At 29.4% G+C, this 20,636-nt stretch overlaps 2 protein-coding genes across 3 annotated transcripts in view; one reads left to right on the forward strand and one right to left on the reverse strand.

The window, feature by feature from the left end:
• LOC112689425 overlaps positions 1–20,636 on the forward strand; it is a 139,201-nt gene that overhangs the window by 88,789 nt on the left and 29,776 nt on the right. The gene's annotated exons all lie outside the window — the stretch shown is intronic.
• The window catches only part of LOC112689422, a 34,434-nt gene that overhangs the window by 4,242 nt on the left and 9,556 nt on the right, over positions 1–20,636 (reverse strand). For both annotated transcript variants that reach the window (XM_025563130.1, XM_025563129.1), the window contains exon 2: positions 726–960. In XM_025563130.1, the coding sequence (XP_025418915.1) occupies positions 726–960 (235 nt within the window). The remainder of the gene's footprint in view (positions 1–725; positions 961–20,636) is intronic.

Genomic DNA, 20,636 nt, shown 5'->3' on the forward strand with positions numbered 1-20,636 from the left:
CTGCTCTCGTATGCATTTAGTCGGTGGCTAATGTTCAAAAGGTTTTCACGTAACAAGTTATATATTTTAGTTTTCATACAATATCATGTCCCATGGAATGAAAGCAACTTATGAAGAGAAAAAATCCTATAGGAATAGGATTCTTCGCGGTATATCTGTGGTGTCGCGAGGACAACGGAGCAAAAATAAAAAATTATGCTATACTACGGGACTCGAGCAAAAAGAACTTTACGAATATTGCGTAACCGCAACGTGCATATATTATCCGCACGCGTGAAATTCATTATACACGAGTAGTACAATCGGTGTATAAATACTTTTTCAACGTACTTGAGCGTACCACAAGAACTAATGTATACATACTGTCGTATTGCATTTTATTATCGTGTACTTATTTATATATACCTATACTCAACTAATTTCGTTTTAAAATTATTACACTTTAGTCACGATTTATGAAAAAAATAAAATAATTAATTTAATATTTTGATTGCGTAAGTCCGTATTTATTGTTACACGGTGCAGCGTTCGTTAAGTGTATATTGTAACAAGTGCGGTGTTTTTAATATCACGCCCAGAGAAAGAAATAAAACGTATTACGCGTGATTTTGTACGCATATCATTTCATTTGCAGCGTTCGCTGCGCGAGTAAAATATGTACGTAGCTCGTGAAATGTGCATGCGCAGCCAGACGTTATAACACCAATATAACCTAAAATACTAACCCTTCGAGTCGGCTACGTAATCGTTGAGCCTCAAATATCCGTCCGCGTCCACCCATCCGTACGTGCCGACCACACTGCCGTCTTGGAGCCGCCTCTCTTTCCGGTACTGCCCGCTAATTGTTTGATACTTGAAGTACCTTTCCGGTCCCTCGTCCGTCTGTATGTGGTACTGCGTATTGGGTTCCGTGTCCCATCCTCCATCAATTTTGGACGCAACCGTTCCCAAAATTGCGAGCTAAACGAAACGGAAGACGAAAAATATTAAACCGTTAATCCGGACTATGTTCTAAATCTAAATATTCATATTAAAATATGCGTATATCGAAATAAGCATTGAATAATATGCAGGGAATATTCCAGGTTGATGAACGAATACGACTTCGAACAACGTAAAGTTGGTTCATTTAATTGCTATATTAATCTAGAGAAAAAGTTACTTTTTGGTGAAAAATGAATAACCTTTAATTTTTATAGCTGAATTTCTTAACTGTATTATAATATTTGTTTGGAACCATATATTTATATACGTTTTTTTGATTATAACGACCCTAACGACTTCAGTCAAATAACTTATCTATTTAGTCACCTGTTTAGCCCCTGTTTTACGTGGAATCACGTTCCCTGTTTTAGAGTATCAGGATTTCTTAATGGATTTCTCAAAATTGTTTTCTTTCTTTATCGATCTAAAATACTGCACTTATAATACTATAAAATATAGATTTGAAACGTATGATTTTATTAGAAAATATGATTTATTAAAATTTAGTTTGATTTTATATTTTGTTTTTAAAAAATTCGTGCATTAACCTAATTTATATTTTAATATTTGGTTCATCTCATACTTTTGTTATTTTATTTATTTTTAGTTTTCCATACATGCTTATACAATCTATACATATATCAGCACACATAAAAAACTGCAATAGCGATTAATTTGAAATGTGAACATTTACTTATTATTATGAGTAGGTGCGATAAAAAAGGATTAAAGGATTTTTTGAAAATCGTATTTTTTAAGAGTAGAAACAGCTTTTGGATTAATATATACAGTATTTACTTTAACGTTGCTTAGGAATTATCTTACACAAATTTTAATTATTACCGTTGGAGATAAATGTTAATATTTATAAAGTATAAAAAAAAATGAAACTAAATATATTTATATTTTTATGATTGTGTAGTTTTTTCAACATGGCATATTTTTATTTTTTTTTTTTTCTACAAAACACTTTCTACTCTAATCTAAAATAGTAAAATAACTCCCGAGTGTTACCGAATAATATATTTATATTTGATCCCTACGCGGCCGCGCATCATATTAATTCTTTTTCCCTTGAACAAATTGTCTGAGCGCACGCGCTCATAGAACGGCAGTCGACGTATTTTCAATAAATATTTAATACATTATAATAATACGGACGTACAACATATGAGTACACATATTGTTCCGAGTCAACAATGATTCAGCGATGATCTACAAGTCGTACATAAATACATATTGTTATAATATAATATTATGTATTATAAAGAAAAAATCTCGCGCTCCGATACTTGGTAATACTAATCGACCGATCACAATGGACATTTGACTCACAAATAATTCGCCGACGACAATAATTACCGCTCACGAGTGAATAACCGACGACCGGACAAGACAAAGGAAACCTACAGCGCACGCAGGTACCTTTGACGAACGGTGCGTATATTATACGTATGTACGCGTAAACATTTTATTCGTTTTTCTTGCGTGGCCGGTCAGATACCTTTTAAGGTGATCATGTGCGCACAGCCTCCACTCAAACGCACGTGCGTACACATCAGCTCAACCCGCAGCATTTCACATTTCTTCATGATCGTCATTATTTTTCGGTATATATCATGTAAATGTAAATATTAATGTAATAATATCAGAAAAACTGTAATCTGTGCGATTCGAGTGTTTTATTCGTAAGTTCTGCGAACCAAGGTCTGCGCTCGAGTATAATATATTTTGCTTGGCGTCCAGAAGAGATCCCACTCAAATGTATTACATGTAGGGCAGTGAAGTTATTGCGTTTGCATGTTTTTTGTAAATGCTTATATTTATTGCTGAGTGAGCTTAAATATATTTCCTTAAACTCTTATTTTAAACAAAAAAAAAAAAATTATTAATAATATAATAAATGCAATTTTGGCGATTTTTTTTAATTTTACTGCAATTTTAACTATTTTTCGTAGTATTCGTATGTATTAGATTTGTAGATATTAATAAACCAGAAATTCAAAACTATTTTACAAAAAAATAAAGGATATCAAACAATTGTTCGTATATCAAAAATTATAAGTTGGAGAAATACAGTCAATGAAGGGCTTGTCAAAAAACTTGACCAGCAAAGATTCAATCTGCTTCAAGTACGCCCCAATAATAACTACTGACGTAGAAAGAAGTTTCTCCAATACAAAAATTTGTTGTGCGATAACAGACAATCATTCGATTTTGAAAACTTAAAAAAATCATTCGTAGTGCAATTCAATGATATAAGCAATATTCATATTTAATTTTTATTATTACTATGTATTAATATATTTGATTTTATTGATTATAATTAAATTTTTTCATTGTAATTTTTAAATTTATAAATGCAATTTTTAATATAATTTAATGCAATAGTGCAATCAATTTAGTGAATTTTTTAATACAATAACTTTACTGCTCTAATTATATGATATGAAATACACATGTAGTATGTTTTGTTCAACGATTCCCCGTAGATAATATGTATATGCACATAAAATACTTCAGTTTTTCCAACTTTTCTCGGTCATAGACCGGTTTGTAGATATCAAGTCAAATTAATAAGTTAAAGTCGCCATATGAAGTAACACTCGCTCAAAACGCTCTTCAAGGGACCAACTCAAAAGAGCACTATAACCGAGAAAACGTATCTTATGCAAAAATTGAAAAATAATCAAAGAACATAATAAATATAATAATAATCATAAGTATTAAAGAGATATACTTTTTTTAATTCCGACCATTCTGAAAATGTATGAACACCAATATAATTTGTACATGCTACAGAGATGTTCTCTGGATTTATTTTCTGTGCCCTCTTCATCGATAATTTAAAATATACGGTTATTCCTTTAAATCGTAAGCATTTTATTCTTCTTGTACTACCAACAATTTTACGTAATAATATATATATATATATATATATATATATATATATATATGCTGCTAACAAACTAGCGATTTATACGGAAAGACGAAAAAAAACCAATTGTCTATGTAGTACAAAAAATTGCAGGAGATCGACGGATAACAGCCTCTTGAGCTGATTATACTGTGTATACACGTACTTTAATAAATATTATACATAAAAAGCAAGGGATGAAAAACCAGATATTTTATTATATATTGTTGGTAAACTGCGCAATATGTGTATGTTGTTTTCAATGTCTATTCAACGAATGCGCTCGACATAGCAACTACATGAGATAGTTGGTGAAGCTGAATCACGTCTCATTTTGCACATAAATTATAATTGTAAACAAAATATACATATCGTCGAAAAAAGTTCAGTCCACTTAAAATCAGCACATAAAATATTTAAAAAAATTATCATATATTTATATGTATTTTTTGTAATATTACACATAATATCTGGTTATTAATAATTTAATATGAAGAAAATAAAATAATTTTACGGATGCATATAAGTATAGAATCTATAATATCTATACTATAGATTATTGAATATTCAGATTTACTGATTTTGATTAAATGTTTGGGTTGCGTAGGTGCACAGTCTAAAAACTAAAACCGAGTTGTATAAAACATGACAGATTAACGTTAGTCCAGCGCTAATGTCCGATATAACTGGTATTGTAACTAAACGTATGCATTATTGCTAAAAAATAACAAACGTATGATTCAAATACTTTTGTACACCGTCAAATGTGACCATGTGTTATATTTTATGATATTATTACGCTTACGAGTTCAAAGTAACGCTTAAGGTTTAATGAAAATATTTATATACATGCGAGTACCGTAGTTAATACGATTTATTTACGGTACGCGCCAATCGTTTATATCATCTTGTTTTCGAATTAAAAATTAATTCTACGCAACAAACGGCCGCAGTAGTGATATAATACGTAGCCATTGTCACTGAATAATAATAATAAGAATAATAATAGAAAATGATTAATTGGTTTTATATTTTAAGGGAAATCGCTAACTGTTTTTTTCTTCTTATAAATACGTATACATATAATTGCGTATAATTTACGATTTTTTTACATCTCGTCATTTTCATGACACATTTATAATATTATTATACACTCTTCGGCAGTTTAGCTAATTTCTAACAAAAATAATCGTTGTGTAATAATAATATAACGTGTTCTGAATGTTCACACACACACACACACACACATTTTATAACAGATGTCGCCACGGCAACTGTATTTATATTATTGTATATTATATTACTTATTATTTATTCACAGCGTGCATACAGTTACATACATAAAACTTCGTATACGGTGACATTTGGAAATAGTCAATATTAAAATATGTTCGACCTACACTGGTTTACTAATATAGGAGAACTCATTACTGCATCTTTAACACCCACAGCAAGAATAAAACTATATCTATACATTATCCCGCATATTTACAGACCTTGTTTGCTCGTATACACTTACACCATGTCAATTATAATAGATTTTCGAGTAAATTTAACACGATTATTACTTCAATGCGCTGCCAATATGTTTTATTATCAGAGTTGGGCAATATTTTATCTAGATAATTATTTGAATAAATATGTATTCGAATAAAAAATTATTCACGCGTACACTGCACCAGGAAGTGTATTAGAATTATTTTACAAATAGTATGAACATGTCACGAAACTCCTACCTAATAATATAATATGTTATTTATGTATACATCTTTAATATTGACACCATATAATAATTAGGTAACATCTTTTTTTCCAGATTATGTAACCGTTAGGGATTTATTTTTAGTTTTATTTTTTGCAATATTAGAATATACGGGTGAATCGTAAAAAAAACCAATAAAATATGTTTCATAAAAAAATAGTAATTGGTTTTCATTGAATTTTATTTTGTTGCTCCGTAATGCAAAAAAATAAACATGTTAAATAATCACTGAGGTCAAACGGAATGGATATATTGATATATAAATTACATTTTATAAGCCTGTTAAAAACAAATGGTCTACATCTAACGAATTTTATCACTGTTATATTATTTTCATAATAAGGTTAATATTTTATCCAAGACAAACGAGTAGTTGAAAATTTTGATACGATTGAAATAATAAAATAACGGAAAAGTGAAATATTTCAATCGACGTTCTTATACAACTAATATCACTATTGAAGCATTCAATATAGTATATAGAACGTGAAATTATACTAATATGTAATAGCGGTTATTATATAGAATACTAAATTTTTTTATAAAAATGGTATATTTTTCAATTTAATAGTCTTTTGTTTAAATCAATGGTTTACTTTATGAACTTTGTAATTATAACGTATTAAGTATGTAATGTAATATAATTTATTCGGTTGTTTATATTATTCGGATATTAATTGAGGAAGAATAGAACAACTATTTAGCGATTTAGCAACGGTGTCCAAAACAATTTCTATTAACTCAGATTTTTTATAATAATATACTATACCTACTAAACTAATGTATGTATCTACACATTTGCGTATATAATAATTCAGTTATGTGTAAGTATCTTTATAGATGTTGTGTGAAAAAATGTTATGGTCCGCGGGTGTCAAAACGTAACGATATTGTTTATAAAAAAAAAAAAAAAAACAGCGACGACTTCCGTGAGAGGACTGCCGAGTAGAAAGTTTCGAGTACGGTCACGATCGTCGCCACCGATTCGGCAGTACTAGTGTACGCAGTCTATAACAATATAAGTGTAACTACGATGTGTATTTTTCACACAATGTTTCGAAACGTCACCAATTCAAAACCGACGTTCGATCCACATAAATTCAACAATGTAATATTTGCATTGTCGTATGCGAACGGCGGCACGCATAATAAAAGCTAGTAATAATTATTTAGTCTTGATACAGCCGACGATAGTCCACGAATTCTATTACCCGCGCATGTGTTTACCTATTGACGTGTCTGGGGAAAATACTTTCTTAATGTACGATTTCGAACTTTTCGATATTATTATTTACAATACGTCTCTAATCGGAAATCTATCGCATAAAAACGTCATGTATATAATTCAATCGTGTACTATTACTATTACACTACACCGTATTGTATTTATGTGTATGAAATAATCATCACTATACTAATTAAATACTTTTATTTAATAACTTTTCTGCAAAATACGCATTTATACTGATAATGACGTACACCTTTTTTTATAATACCATTCGAACTCCATAAACAGTAGTAAAATACGATTATATTTAAATATATAGAAAAAAATACAAAAAAAAAAAATAATAATAATGAATTAATTTTATATGTGGGCATTACACAACCACAGTAATTTTCATAATTTAGGGAGAGCACTGAAATGTTTGCAGGATTTCATAATAATCGTATATAGTTGTTTATTTTACAGCAATATTAATTAATTATTAAAATTAATTATTGGTTACCTATCATGTCTGTCCCCATTTTATCATTTGTTATCGTGGAGACTTAAACGTCCGTTGGGTATTATCATGAATATGAAATGTCAATATATTATATTATTTCATTTTAATAAAAATTATTTTTATATAATTTTATACATTATATTTATTTCATACACATAGTTTATTTACGTGAAGTTAGCCCATTCTTTTTAATGGATTAACTCAAGACCTATACCAATATTTTACGAGTTGTTTGCGAGAATTTGCGAGTTTATTTCATAATTTGTGAGTAAGCCGTTAGCGAATCATAACTAAAAAATAGAAGGGTGGGCCAACTTCACGTAAACTCTTAAAGTCATCTTAATCTTTCAAAAATGTATTAGTTTTTAATTTTATTCAAATTATTTCCAAAATTATAATTTTATGATTATGTAATAAAATTATTTTATTATTGTGGAATTTTAAAAAATAGGTTTTTCTGGAAACATAATTATAAAAAGGGACAAGACTCCTAGGTCGAGTGAGATACAAGTTAGGTTAGATTAGTTCTTGAACTGGATACCGGTACTGGGTGTATTACAACATTGAATTTTAAAGCAATGATAACTCATTCCTTTAGTATGATGATTTGAGATGAACTGGCGTCGATTTTGACGAAGTAAATCGTTCCGGAAATATTTAAAAATTAAACGCTCAAAAAATTGCACTTACGATCCATATTATAATATGATGATTTTCCTTAATCGTGTTTTAAATGTACTACCGGTTATAAATAACAATGTTCAATTATTATTTACTGCAACAATTAACGACGCCTTGCGTGTACTTGACCCTCACGGTAGCCAACGAGTACACACGTACGTCGAATCGCTGCGTAGGTAAAATGCGCTGCGAATAACTCAACCTACACGCTTGACCGTAAACGATAAACGCTGCAGAAAAGTTATACGAGTATTTGTGCGCGCAGCGTGCGCTTGATCGATCGATGTCAAGTTCGGCGCCCGTGACAAATCCGATCCGTTTCGGGTTCGATTCGAAATGCTCGCCGCACGCTCGCGCCGCGATAGTTATAATTTTGCACGTGCGATTAATATAATTAGTGGTCTTGTACAACGGATAGGTGTCTGTACAGTTTTCGCGCCGCATATTACACGTAGCCTACAACGCACACCGTACACCTATAATATTACGCATGTCTTGCATCGATATAATTAATGTAAGTTCCGGATGTCGATGACCTAAAAATAAAATTCCAAAATATTCTCTTAAAAAATATTTCATTATTTTGAAACAGTTAGAAATCGACGTACGACTACGACTAATATGAATTGCATAATAGAGGTACGATTTCAAATCGTGTTGCATTTTATACATCTTCTATTCATGTTCACAATAATAGTAAGCGTACGGTACGCATATAAAGAGCGGGTAAACGAAAAAAAATATTCTAATTCATTGGCTTTAGAAAATGTCAAATCACAGAACTTTCCGAAAGCGAAAAATCCAAAAGTCATTTACATCCGGTTTTCATATATATTTATATATATAGTACGAAATTAACAATACGGTGTTTATTATAATATCACGAGTGAGATAAAAAAATATTACGACTGGATACACTCGGAACACTCCGACGGTTCCTTTGTACCTTCGTATAAATGCGATTTAAATTATTTTTTGTTGCATTTTTTTTAATTATCGTCGATGATGTGATCGCTCACGTATGGCATTTATTTAAGTATTTAGGTGAGTGGGGCGAGGTGGGCTGAATAATTCATGAGCTCCTATGAGAGTGCTGTGGCGGTGGCCGCGGGAGCCTATTGTATACTACTGCGATGATGACCGTATCGCGCGCGCGCCCGTCGTTAATATTATTATACCATACAGATCTATAAACGCATATGTATGTATGCTGTGATGTATACGACACGAGAGACATGACACGCCTAATTGAGAATTCGCACGTGTTAGTCAAGACGTTTTTTTTTTCTCGCGTCGTTGTAGTTCTTCCAACATGTGAAAGATGTACACACTACTTTGGTATGGAAGACATACACGATATTATTGGACGCATATTTCAGAAAGTCGAGTTTTAGAAAACTTAATGTTAATAATACGTATTTAATGAACAACGCAACTATCAGTGTACGAATTATTAGATTAAACATGGTATCATGTTATTTTCTATTTGCAATCAAATAATATTTTATTATTATTACCACCTGTTATTGGTGCATTACGATTTACGAGACAAAAATAAATGTTATCTGTTCGTTTTTAACATTTTCATTTGCACACGAATAATCTTAACTACATAATATAGGTATATACGTTTTATGTATACAAGTATATACGATAAAAAGAAAAAATGTATTTCTAAATCTCTGCCTTGTTAAAACCTTTATAATTTTGAAACATTAATTTTCTCGATATTCTAAAACTTGAAACGTTGAAACACGACTTTCTCTAAACCTGCTCTAGTATTATTGTTGTTTACAAAATACGGTCGTAGTATAAGCAAAAATCGCACTTCCGCTAAATTAACGTCATGTACGCAGATGACAAGCGAAAAAAAGTTCACACACTGAGTAAACCATTATAACTTTTTTTTAGGATACGGTATTAGAGGATTTTTATAAAACTTTTCATTTATACCTAACTAACCGACCGATCTTTATATAATTGCTCAATAATTGCTCAATATTTTTAAAATAACGCTCAGTATCATCATAGTGTTCACGAATTAGATGAACTACCAAATACTAGCCGTCGACAATTAGTACCATGTCATTACCGTCATCACCACTCTCTAATGAATAATGTACCAAGTATTCACATTTACGTAGAAACCTGACACAAAAAATCGTAATACGTATATAATCATTGTCAAAAATGAATCGCGACAATAAAATACCCATGTAATACACATTTTACAACACGCGCACCACGGTAGGCAAATTATTTATTAGGAGTTACGTACGCATGTTTATGTACAATAGTAATTACTAATCGATTATCATGACTTTTATGAACAATTACAATAATAAAAGTTATGTATTGTGATAAAAAAAAAAACAGGAACGTATTGACTTCACCACGTGTTTTTCTGATTTATTTGTTATCTATTTATATCTATCAACAAGATTTCGACCAAATGGATTGATCTGATCAGACCTTATTTTTTCTTTTTTCTTATAGCAAATGTTGTTTAGTCAGTTCGTTCAAGTTGTCATTTTAAGAATTTTGAATATTTTTTTTTTTTCTCTAAGCATTTAATCATATCAATCGTACGCTAATTATCATTATACTGTAGTAGTAGGTGTTTAAACTTTTCATGTCAGCAATTCACAATATTCGGACAAGTTCCCATTCGCGTGACCTGCCTGTAATAAGTCATGTAGGTCGATTAGTATAATCCGTTTATTTTCGTTTATCCATGAATACATATACACAACGTTAATACAGTCGAAAGTGCCGCACGTATTGGATTTTCGATACCGGTCGACGCGTGCACAATGACCGCTCATCGAGGTGTTCGGCTCGGAAACGTGAAAACCATAATGCATAATGCAAGCGCGTAACATAATAATAGCGATATAGTTCGCGTACGGTCGGGTGCGGTGCGCACGTGTTTATGCGGTTGAGATCACGGGCGAGAAAAGCTGTTTAGAATTAGAGGGTGACCGATTTTCATTTCATTAGTGTAAGTCACGGCGAAGACGAATATCGTAACGATGACGACAACAATAAAAGCATTCGAAAAAAAAATTAAGCCGAAAAATATCTGTGCGCGTCGCATACATGCGTATAGTTACATTAGTCAATTAACGTCATGAGTTTGCTTATATACAAGTGGTGGTACACAATCGTTTGATGTACGTGCAGTTCATTCTTATCGTGTGCGACGACCCCGTCGAACGTTTTGACGAGCTTATTTGAGGCACCTTTGACACTCCAGCCTACAACACGCGTGGTTGTGTCATCGGCTGTATCACACGAAACTTATATACACCGTACACGCAATCATTACTCTTTAATGTTCCGTTATACTATCATAATATGTTGTACACGCATACACTGGCTTACTGATTGATATACGTTATTTATTTTTTCTATATTTCTACGATTTTAAGGACTGAGTATTGCTATTGCGTAGACGGTGAATAAGCAAAACTCGATTTATGCACTCCGACAGTTTGTTCAAAACGATTTTGAAAAAATATTCAACTTTGTAACCGCGGGAGATAAATAATTATTTTTTACGTACGGATTCTGCTTAAAGCTATTCTCGTTCAAGCTGTACGTTAAATAACAACAATAATCGGATGCCGAAACCAAATGCGTACGAAATATTTATTGCAAATCGATAGAACATATTGCTATGAAAATGCATAATAAATATGTCCGTATGGAATTTTTTGTGACGGCCAAACTTTAATCGAACGTTATAATATAACATGTTAATACGTATTGTTGTCGAGGCTGGGTAAATAGTAGATATACCGCACAAAAACACTCCGCTTGTCCCGGTACCTGAAACATATTCTAAACTCCAAGTAGACACACGTATATTTTGAAGATAAAATTTACATTTACGTGTTTTCTTGTGGTACGACAAAACGTGCTTAAGCTGCTCGTTTCTTTTTGAAAACAGGTCAGTCGAAACCGCGAGCAACCCGAAAATGACATATACATATTTTGTACCACGTGAATACCAACTAAAAATATTGCCTCCATTAATTTTACCTAAATAAGACGACTACAGCAGACTACTATGTATACGGATAGTATTATAATAAAACACGCATAGAAGTATTATAATGTATAGAATGCGGTAACGCACATATCATTATGCCTACCGCTGGAATTCAAATATTAATACGCATCATTGAAATAGCTACTATATAGCGGACGTCATACGGAGGCACGCACGTGCGTTTGTTGCGCGTGTCTTCTTTGAGCAACTATACGGAAATGATTTCTATTTTTTCTTCGCAGCCCACAATGGATTAGCAGTGGACGTATACGTACAAATATACCTAAATAGAAAATTAGATCATACTATTAGGAATAACGCCACGATAGTCCTCTTGTCCCGCATCTGCAGGTCTATCTTCCTATAAAACACGACATTACATACACAACTACAATATAATTATATTCGGAAAAACAAGCGAGAAAAAGAGAGAAACGCATCATGTCATAAACCCGATCACGTCGTTTACACCCGTATACGTACTTTATATACATAAGTTCACCGGCAGTTGCGCGTGGGTCATAGGGTCAGAGACTATATTTCAATATATATATTTATATGAATATACTCCCGCGCGCGAGGACCACGGTAAAACGCGTGTTCGACGTATTTAGGTTTAGTCACGACCAATTTCCTATTCATTATATAATTAATGTTATTAACTACAAACTGACAACGACGGTCCACGGAAAGGACATTTTATTATTATTATTGTTATTATTTATTTCGTGTATTTCACCGGCCATTTATTTTTACCCGTCACTAAATCACGTACTCACGATATCGACTGTTACGTATTGATATACACCTATATACCTATACAATAAACGTGAGCGATTATTAACTTCTTTGGTTTTTGGGTACTCAAGTTTTGGAAAGCACGCGTTAACTGTGTACGGTACGCGTATTATTTGACCCGCAAAATAAATAAAAAATTTAGTCCACCGTTACACGTCATAACGATACGACTCGTGTACCGCACGATAAATTGCCGGAAACCACAAAATGTTGCACGAGCATTTAAAATTGAACATTGTATTGGTTTGTTTTAAAAATATTACGAAAAAAATAAAAATAATAATAATAATACTAGTAACACCAGTACAGTGAAAAATTATTTAGAATATGTTTATAGACTAGTACCGTTAACATTAGGAATCAAAAATAATAATAAACATATTATCTGAAATGTGAAATGATCACTATACGAGACCGCAAACACAGTTTAATGATAAAATACAAAATCATGAATCAATACTTTTCCGAGTACAATATACACAATACAGTAAATAAAATAGAAAAAATACCATTTAGATACATCTTAACACCAAATAATTTACTTTTTATAGTCTAAAAATCTAATAGTGTTGAGTGTAATTATTTTATTTTTAAAGTATTACGTATTAAATATCCTGATATTATGAGTATAATTAAAATTAAAACATTTTATGTTACTTCCATTTAATTACCTAATTAATTGATAATTATGTCATGTGATGCTAATAGAATCACTTTTTAAGATCAATTCATTAAAATTAAGTATTTAACACGCTTCTTCAAATATTCTTTTAAATAAATGATAAATATATTGGATCTATAAAAGGTATTAACTTGAGTATGATTTTTCAAAATAATAAATATTTTACGTTTTGTTGTAGAATGTAATTTGATGACATTTTTTTTAACCTAACCAGTATTTTTTTTTTTTATATTTTATGCTACAAATAATTAAATAATAAACTATTTCTAAGTATATTTCTATCATTAAAAGTTAAGAACATGTATTTCAATTCTATTTTAATTCAAAAAAAATCTCGACCTTCATTTATAAATTCACAAAATGTAACTGTTCATTGTTAAACATAACTAAAAGAATCATGAAAGGTCAATATTATAAGAAGGTTAAAGGAACTTTAATTAAAATTAATGTTAATTATTTTAAAAATAAATCATTAACAAAACAGGATTTCAAACTTAATATATAAGCAACTTGATACTACTCAAATAGATAAAATTAAAAAACAATTTTTTATTTCAATACATTTACTTAATGATCTGTTTTCATTATTAATATCAAATCAATAATTTTTTATTTTAAAATAATTTATAAAATTATAATATTTTGAGTGAAATCAAAGTACCTACTACGGTTAAGTATATAAGATATTAACTTATATATATTTTAAATGTATACCACAATTATAAAATAAATTTATCGTGGCTCGATATATGTACCGTTCATCATAGATATTATTCATTAACTAAAACATATTATGCTCTAAGTTTAAATGTTATTAACATAGTCACTCTCAAACAAAATCGAGGGACATACATCATAGGCAAGTGATATTTAAAGAAGAAAAAACTAAATTTCCTAGGTGTAAACCGATCAAGTTTAATGATCTGACCTTGTCCTCAATAAGCGCAGTATGCAGTTGTGTGACGAACTCAAATCTACTGCTCGTAATGTTTTCTTTTTAATTTGTTATTAATTTAGTGCACCAAAGGAGACACCTACTGTTCCAGGCCGTCGATCACTAGTTGCTTCCAACCGAGACAACATTTGTTTACAATGGAGACAGACCACCATGCAGGACGAAGGTCGTCACTTGCGTAGGATCTCGCCCATCACACCGAACTGAATCCCCCATGGGTACAACATTTTCAAAACAAAAGATTTTATTTTTATTGTTTTAGATTTTGAGTGAAGTTGGGAATTGTTGTGTATGATATATTTTTATTAATCAGTTATTTGCTACAGGTAAAATATTAACTATTTATCTTCAAAGTAATTATCTTGTTAAGAATTAAAAACAGAATTACTAGTCAGTTATCAGATATAGTATTATTTATATAATGAAAGTAAAAAATAAAGTTTAAGTAAATCTATTTTACTGAAATTATTTTTTTATAACGATCTATTCAAATTATTCAAGTCAATTACCGAAAATTAATTCAATACAAACTATACGGTTTTCATTCACCTAATACTCCAACATCTTTTAAATATATGTATGAAAATCATTTTTTTATTTCGAGAATTTTTAAAAGATACTTCTATTTATATACTACTTAGTCTATATCATTATAGCCTTATATTAGTGATTAATTTGGATTATAATGATAACTGTATAGAATACTATACATTACTATAAAATAATATATAATAGTAAATAATATAAGGCCAAGTTGTTTAATCAATATTTTATTGTTTTCAATGGTTCTATTTAACTATGCGATTATAGTACAAAAAATTATTATCATACTATTATTACATATGCATATTTAAAATATAATATTATACCAATAATTGAATAAGTTATCAATTACAGAATAATTCATAGTCAAACTTTAAGTGTCATGCTAAAGAATTGAAATAATGATGTATTTTGTTATATTATACAATATCATTGTAAACTTCTGTAATGACCAATTTTCCCTAGTAAATTAAGTTAAGAAAATTTAATTTAATTATTCCGTAAATTTTCAAATGTTTAAACACATTTTAAAAATAATATTCTCTTTCAAAATTGTTTTAATGACAGTACAATATTGACGATATTAACCAAGAGAATTTGTAATAAAATTTGAATTCTATGTAATTTCATTATTTTTTTTTATTTTTTTTTTTAACAATCATTTTTACCATAGATTAAATGGTACTAGTCATCTATGATTTCATAAAAACATTTATTCTTTAACTAAATATGCAAACATTTGAACAATTTTTATTTTAATTATTTAATTTTATATTTATATTAAATGTGTTTTTTGTGCCAAAAATTAATATTTAATAATTTTTAATAAATTGTATATGATAATAATACGAGTACTTTATTATTTTATCGTCTTCATTGTCTCAGAAAGTTTTCTCGTGCCTGTCCATACGTCCGATATGGTTATTGCACATCATTCGTTCTCAATACACTTCACACCTTTTCCTCAAACGTTTCAATCACGAACTACTACATATTAGGAATGAGTTGAATCAAAGAGTCGACTCCCAAGTCTTTAATTGAATCAGATTACCACTACTCTAATCAAATAAAATTCATATCTCGACTCTTGATTCGACTCACAAGTTCACAGTCCATATTCATGAATAGCTTATTGCATATAAAACTAATTATGACTAACTGAGGCAGTGAGTCACTGAGTCGCCAACTCTTGTAACACTGATTCAACTCGCCCAGTTCATTTTTAAGAGTCGACTCACTGAGTCAACTAGCTCATGAACTACACATCCCTACTACATATAGTACAGTTTGTGGTTACAATATTTTTTTAAATCATCCTATCAGTCTATGTGCCGTTACTCTATGGTAATAGTACTCTTTCGCTCGTATTAAAATCAAATAACATATACCTATAAGAATAAACTATAATGCCAAAATATCATAATATCGTTTGACAAACACATTTAACGAAAGTTGATTTCTTACGAGCAAATGATTCTCAAGTCTCATCAGATCGATTTTGATTTTTCACTAAATGATTAAAATTGATAACTATCTAGCTTTTCCATTGTGATTTCCAACGAGCCATTTGAGTGCTCTTTGCATTCTCTCTAAAACCATCTACCGTATCGCAGCTTTATCATCGAAATGATCATATTCGTCCAAATGAGTTTGATCACCTATACCTAGGCTCTATTGAGTGCCTCGTATAACACCAGCCGTCCATTTACAAGAATATGTCGCGGTCTGGTAAAGTAGTCAACGGTACGTGTCCCCAATCATCTGATGACCAGCGCTATAACCTGACTCATAGATGGAAATAGAACTCGAGGTCTTGTCACTTTCTGAACGACGTCAACAACAGGATGCGACTGCGCCCATCAAACTTGTCGCTGAGTGTCGATTGATGAATAAATATTTTCGTTGAGACACCTGCATGAGCGTGTTCGTTAAAGTCAAGTAAAATGCGTCGTCGGGAAATTTCGGTTAATTTAAAAACAATAACCACCAAAGAAAATATTCGCATAACATATTTTACAATTAAACTACGGGAATGCAGTATCGACAACACATCAACTCCTTTATACGAAAATTACAAATATTTCAAAAGTACAAAAGGGTTTTCGGTGACTTCAAAAAATTAACATTATTTGGAAAAGAACGATGTACAATTTTGAGATCTCTCGAATTAATAAATAATAACCTATAGTTTCATGAAAAATATTAGCCTCTCTTTTTATTTTTTATTTGCGTACATAAACAAAGAAAACGGTCGATTAATAAATTTGTATTCCTAATATATTATTAACATCTATCAGTACTTAGTTGAAGTAATAGCCGTTCCAAAAGGGAGGGAGAGAAAATGGGGCAATTTCTCTAGGGTTGTCAAAGTATTATGAATTTAAAGGGCATCATAAAAATTAATTATAATTAAAAAAATGCAATGTTTTATTTTAGATAGGAATTAATTTTTCTTTTATACTGGAATATCTTATATTATTATTAAGAGTAGGTGTACTATATAATATAATATATTCTATTAAATATAAAATAAATATATATAATTAAAAATAAGTAGTTACCTTAATTAACAAATATTAAACACATTTAAGGAATGAGGTGAATTATACGCTAAAAATATGACATAAATTTTACAAAAAAATTGGAGAATGGAGAGGGGCATTAAATTTTGCTGCTTTAGGGTGTTATGGGTAGTTAGAATAGCATTGGCTAAAATTGAAAAAAATACAACACAAAATGTTATCTATACATTAATATGGGTTTGATTTTTTTATTTCTATTATTATTCCCCAATTGTTCTTTGATGGTCAATAGAATTAAAAGTAAAATGAAATACGACCAATAAAGTTGAATAATTAAAACGAATGGTAGAAATAATATTATACTAAAACTATTACTGAATAGAATAACCTACGCAACACAAAGAGTATAGTTTATAATTCATCATTTTTTTTTTTTTTTATAACTTTGAAAAAGTATCGGTATCTCGTGGCATAATATAATTCATAAAACGTTAAATTAATAGTATGTGGTGTTTATGATAGAGGTGAAAGCTTAAATTCTTCAGTTTACATTTTATATTTCATTCACTAGTTAGGACTACAAATCAAGTATTCGCAGATGCGATTTATAACCATATAAAAATTATCTGCGTTCATAACAAAGTACAAGCCAAATAATTATAAATTCAAATAAAATTCAAACAATTATTTTTATAGAAAAAAAAATTTAATATTATGTATTCATATACTTCCGGTAATAACTGAATGGCATAGATAAAGTATTATTGAGTGCCTCGAGGCTTAAAAAAATTGATTACTCATGTGTAAAACATGGTTTACTTAGATATTATGAACGTTCCAGGTGAAAGAGATGCTGTAATATAATGTCTGTGTTCATCAAAACATCATTTTTTTCTTTTTTGGACTGACTCAGAGTCATTATCTCACGTGGGTTATGTCACACAAACTTCGCATAGAACCAAAAAAAAAAAAAACTAAATATTAATGTAGATAAAAATATGAAAAATATTGTAATTATTTTATAAAAATTAATAATTACACATGTTTTAAAATAAAAATGTATCATCTGTTTAGATGGAAATTACATTTTTAATATGATATTGTAAGAATATGTTATAATAAAATACAGTTGTATACGTAAGTATGTACGTACATAGGGTGTATGTGTGTGAGCATGTCTGTAAAAATCATTAATAATCATTATTACCCTTGTCTCGGTACATACGCCGACTAACAAAAATGTGTTCACTATTCATCTTAAGAGAAATATTTTTGATGACCTCCTTAGCCCTGAGGATGGTTTCGGAAAATTATTTTTGAATCAATGATGTAATTTATAAACCTATTATATATTTATTTATATCTCGAACAATAGATCGATATTATAATAATAATTATAATTGAATAACTAAAATGAATTGGTAGTATAATATGAAAAATCTTAGATCTTCTAATTTCAAAATAATATTATTGATCATTAATATACATCATTCAAAAGTTATAACTCAATAAACTAGTAGGTGGTATATTTATTTCAATAATTTAAAGAATATATATTGAAATACGTACTTTTAGTTATGACATTAATTCGTAATTATGTTCTTTTATTTTCTATAACTCGAGTATTTAAAATATTGGAGGAAATAAAATTTGGTTATTTTAAATCAAAAATAACAATCAAATTAATAAATTTTAAAATTACACTTTTGTCATCAGAATTGTAATACTAAAAAAATTAAAATACCAAACGCAGAAAATTAAAAAAATTAAATATAAAAATATAAATTGATTTTATCGTATTATTGCACCCGATACTATAGTTTATAATTAAAATTAGATAAAAATTAAAACAAAAAACATTTTTCGAAATTATTCTACACTTTACGATCCTAAAAAGTTATAATTGTGTATTTCTACTTCATACTTTACAATTTGTCTTGCGATATATCGAGTGAGTATTGAGTACATAGTCATCATTTTGTAATGTTTTTCTCACATGACGGTATGGTCACATTCTATTATTATGCATCATGTGAAATAATGAAAATGATTAAATTGACTGTGCAATGTTAGAATAATAAATTTCGACTGTATGAAGATTCTAAGTAAGCAACATTAATTATATATGTTATCGGAGATCATTAGCTTAATAAATAACTAGATTCAAAGTAGGAAATCAGATAGTGATTTTCATAAAATTATATTCGATTATAAATAATATGCCTAATGATATATTAGTTTATTAAATTAAGTATATTGGCTTTTCGTTACTCATGCGTACTGTTAATTTATATACTTTTGTCTACACTTTAATTATTCTATTTAACACTTGTCTATTACTCCAAATTTATAATCAACAACTGTAAAATACATCTGATTTTTATAAAAATCAATTAAGTTATAGTGTAAATTTATGCGCTTATTAAAAGCATCATATAAATTCGACATTTTTTATAAAGAATTTTTAATTTTAAAATAATAAGTGAAATTGTATTGTTCTATATTTATGTTGCGTTTTTTTTTTTCATTAATCTAATATGAATATATATTTCCGTGAAACTTTTTTTTTAACAAGTATAAACTATTGAAATATACTTCGTATGACAGAGTAGAGCAACAACTTTAAACTCATGTTTAAAGTTGTTGCTCTACTCTGATATATAAATATCAATAAACAAATATAAAATGACATAATATAAATGAAGTAAAAATAAAAATAACATATATATAACTATTGAAATCTTTGTTCAAAGTTGTGTAATGGTATATTTTATAACATTAAAATTATATCCAATAATAGCACTACATTAACATACTCGTACTGTAATATACTTAATACGAATTTGATTATTATTGCCAAGTTCCATTCTGTTTAAACTTGTAGTATGACAAAATAACATATTTTCTAATACCAGTGTAATGTGTATATTATACATTACATACAATTATGAGTGTATATAAATACTAGGTAATTACTATAATAAAATCGCGTAAGATAGAAAAAAATC

Source organism: Sipha flava, unplaced genomic scaffold (assembly GCF_003268045.1).
Source record: "Sipha flava isolate LNK unplaced genomic scaffold, YSA_version1 43_pilon_pilon, whole genome shotgun sequence".
In the NCBI taxonomy this organism is placed as follows: domain Eukaryota; kingdom Metazoa; phylum Arthropoda; class Insecta; order Hemiptera; family Aphididae; genus Sipha; species Sipha flava.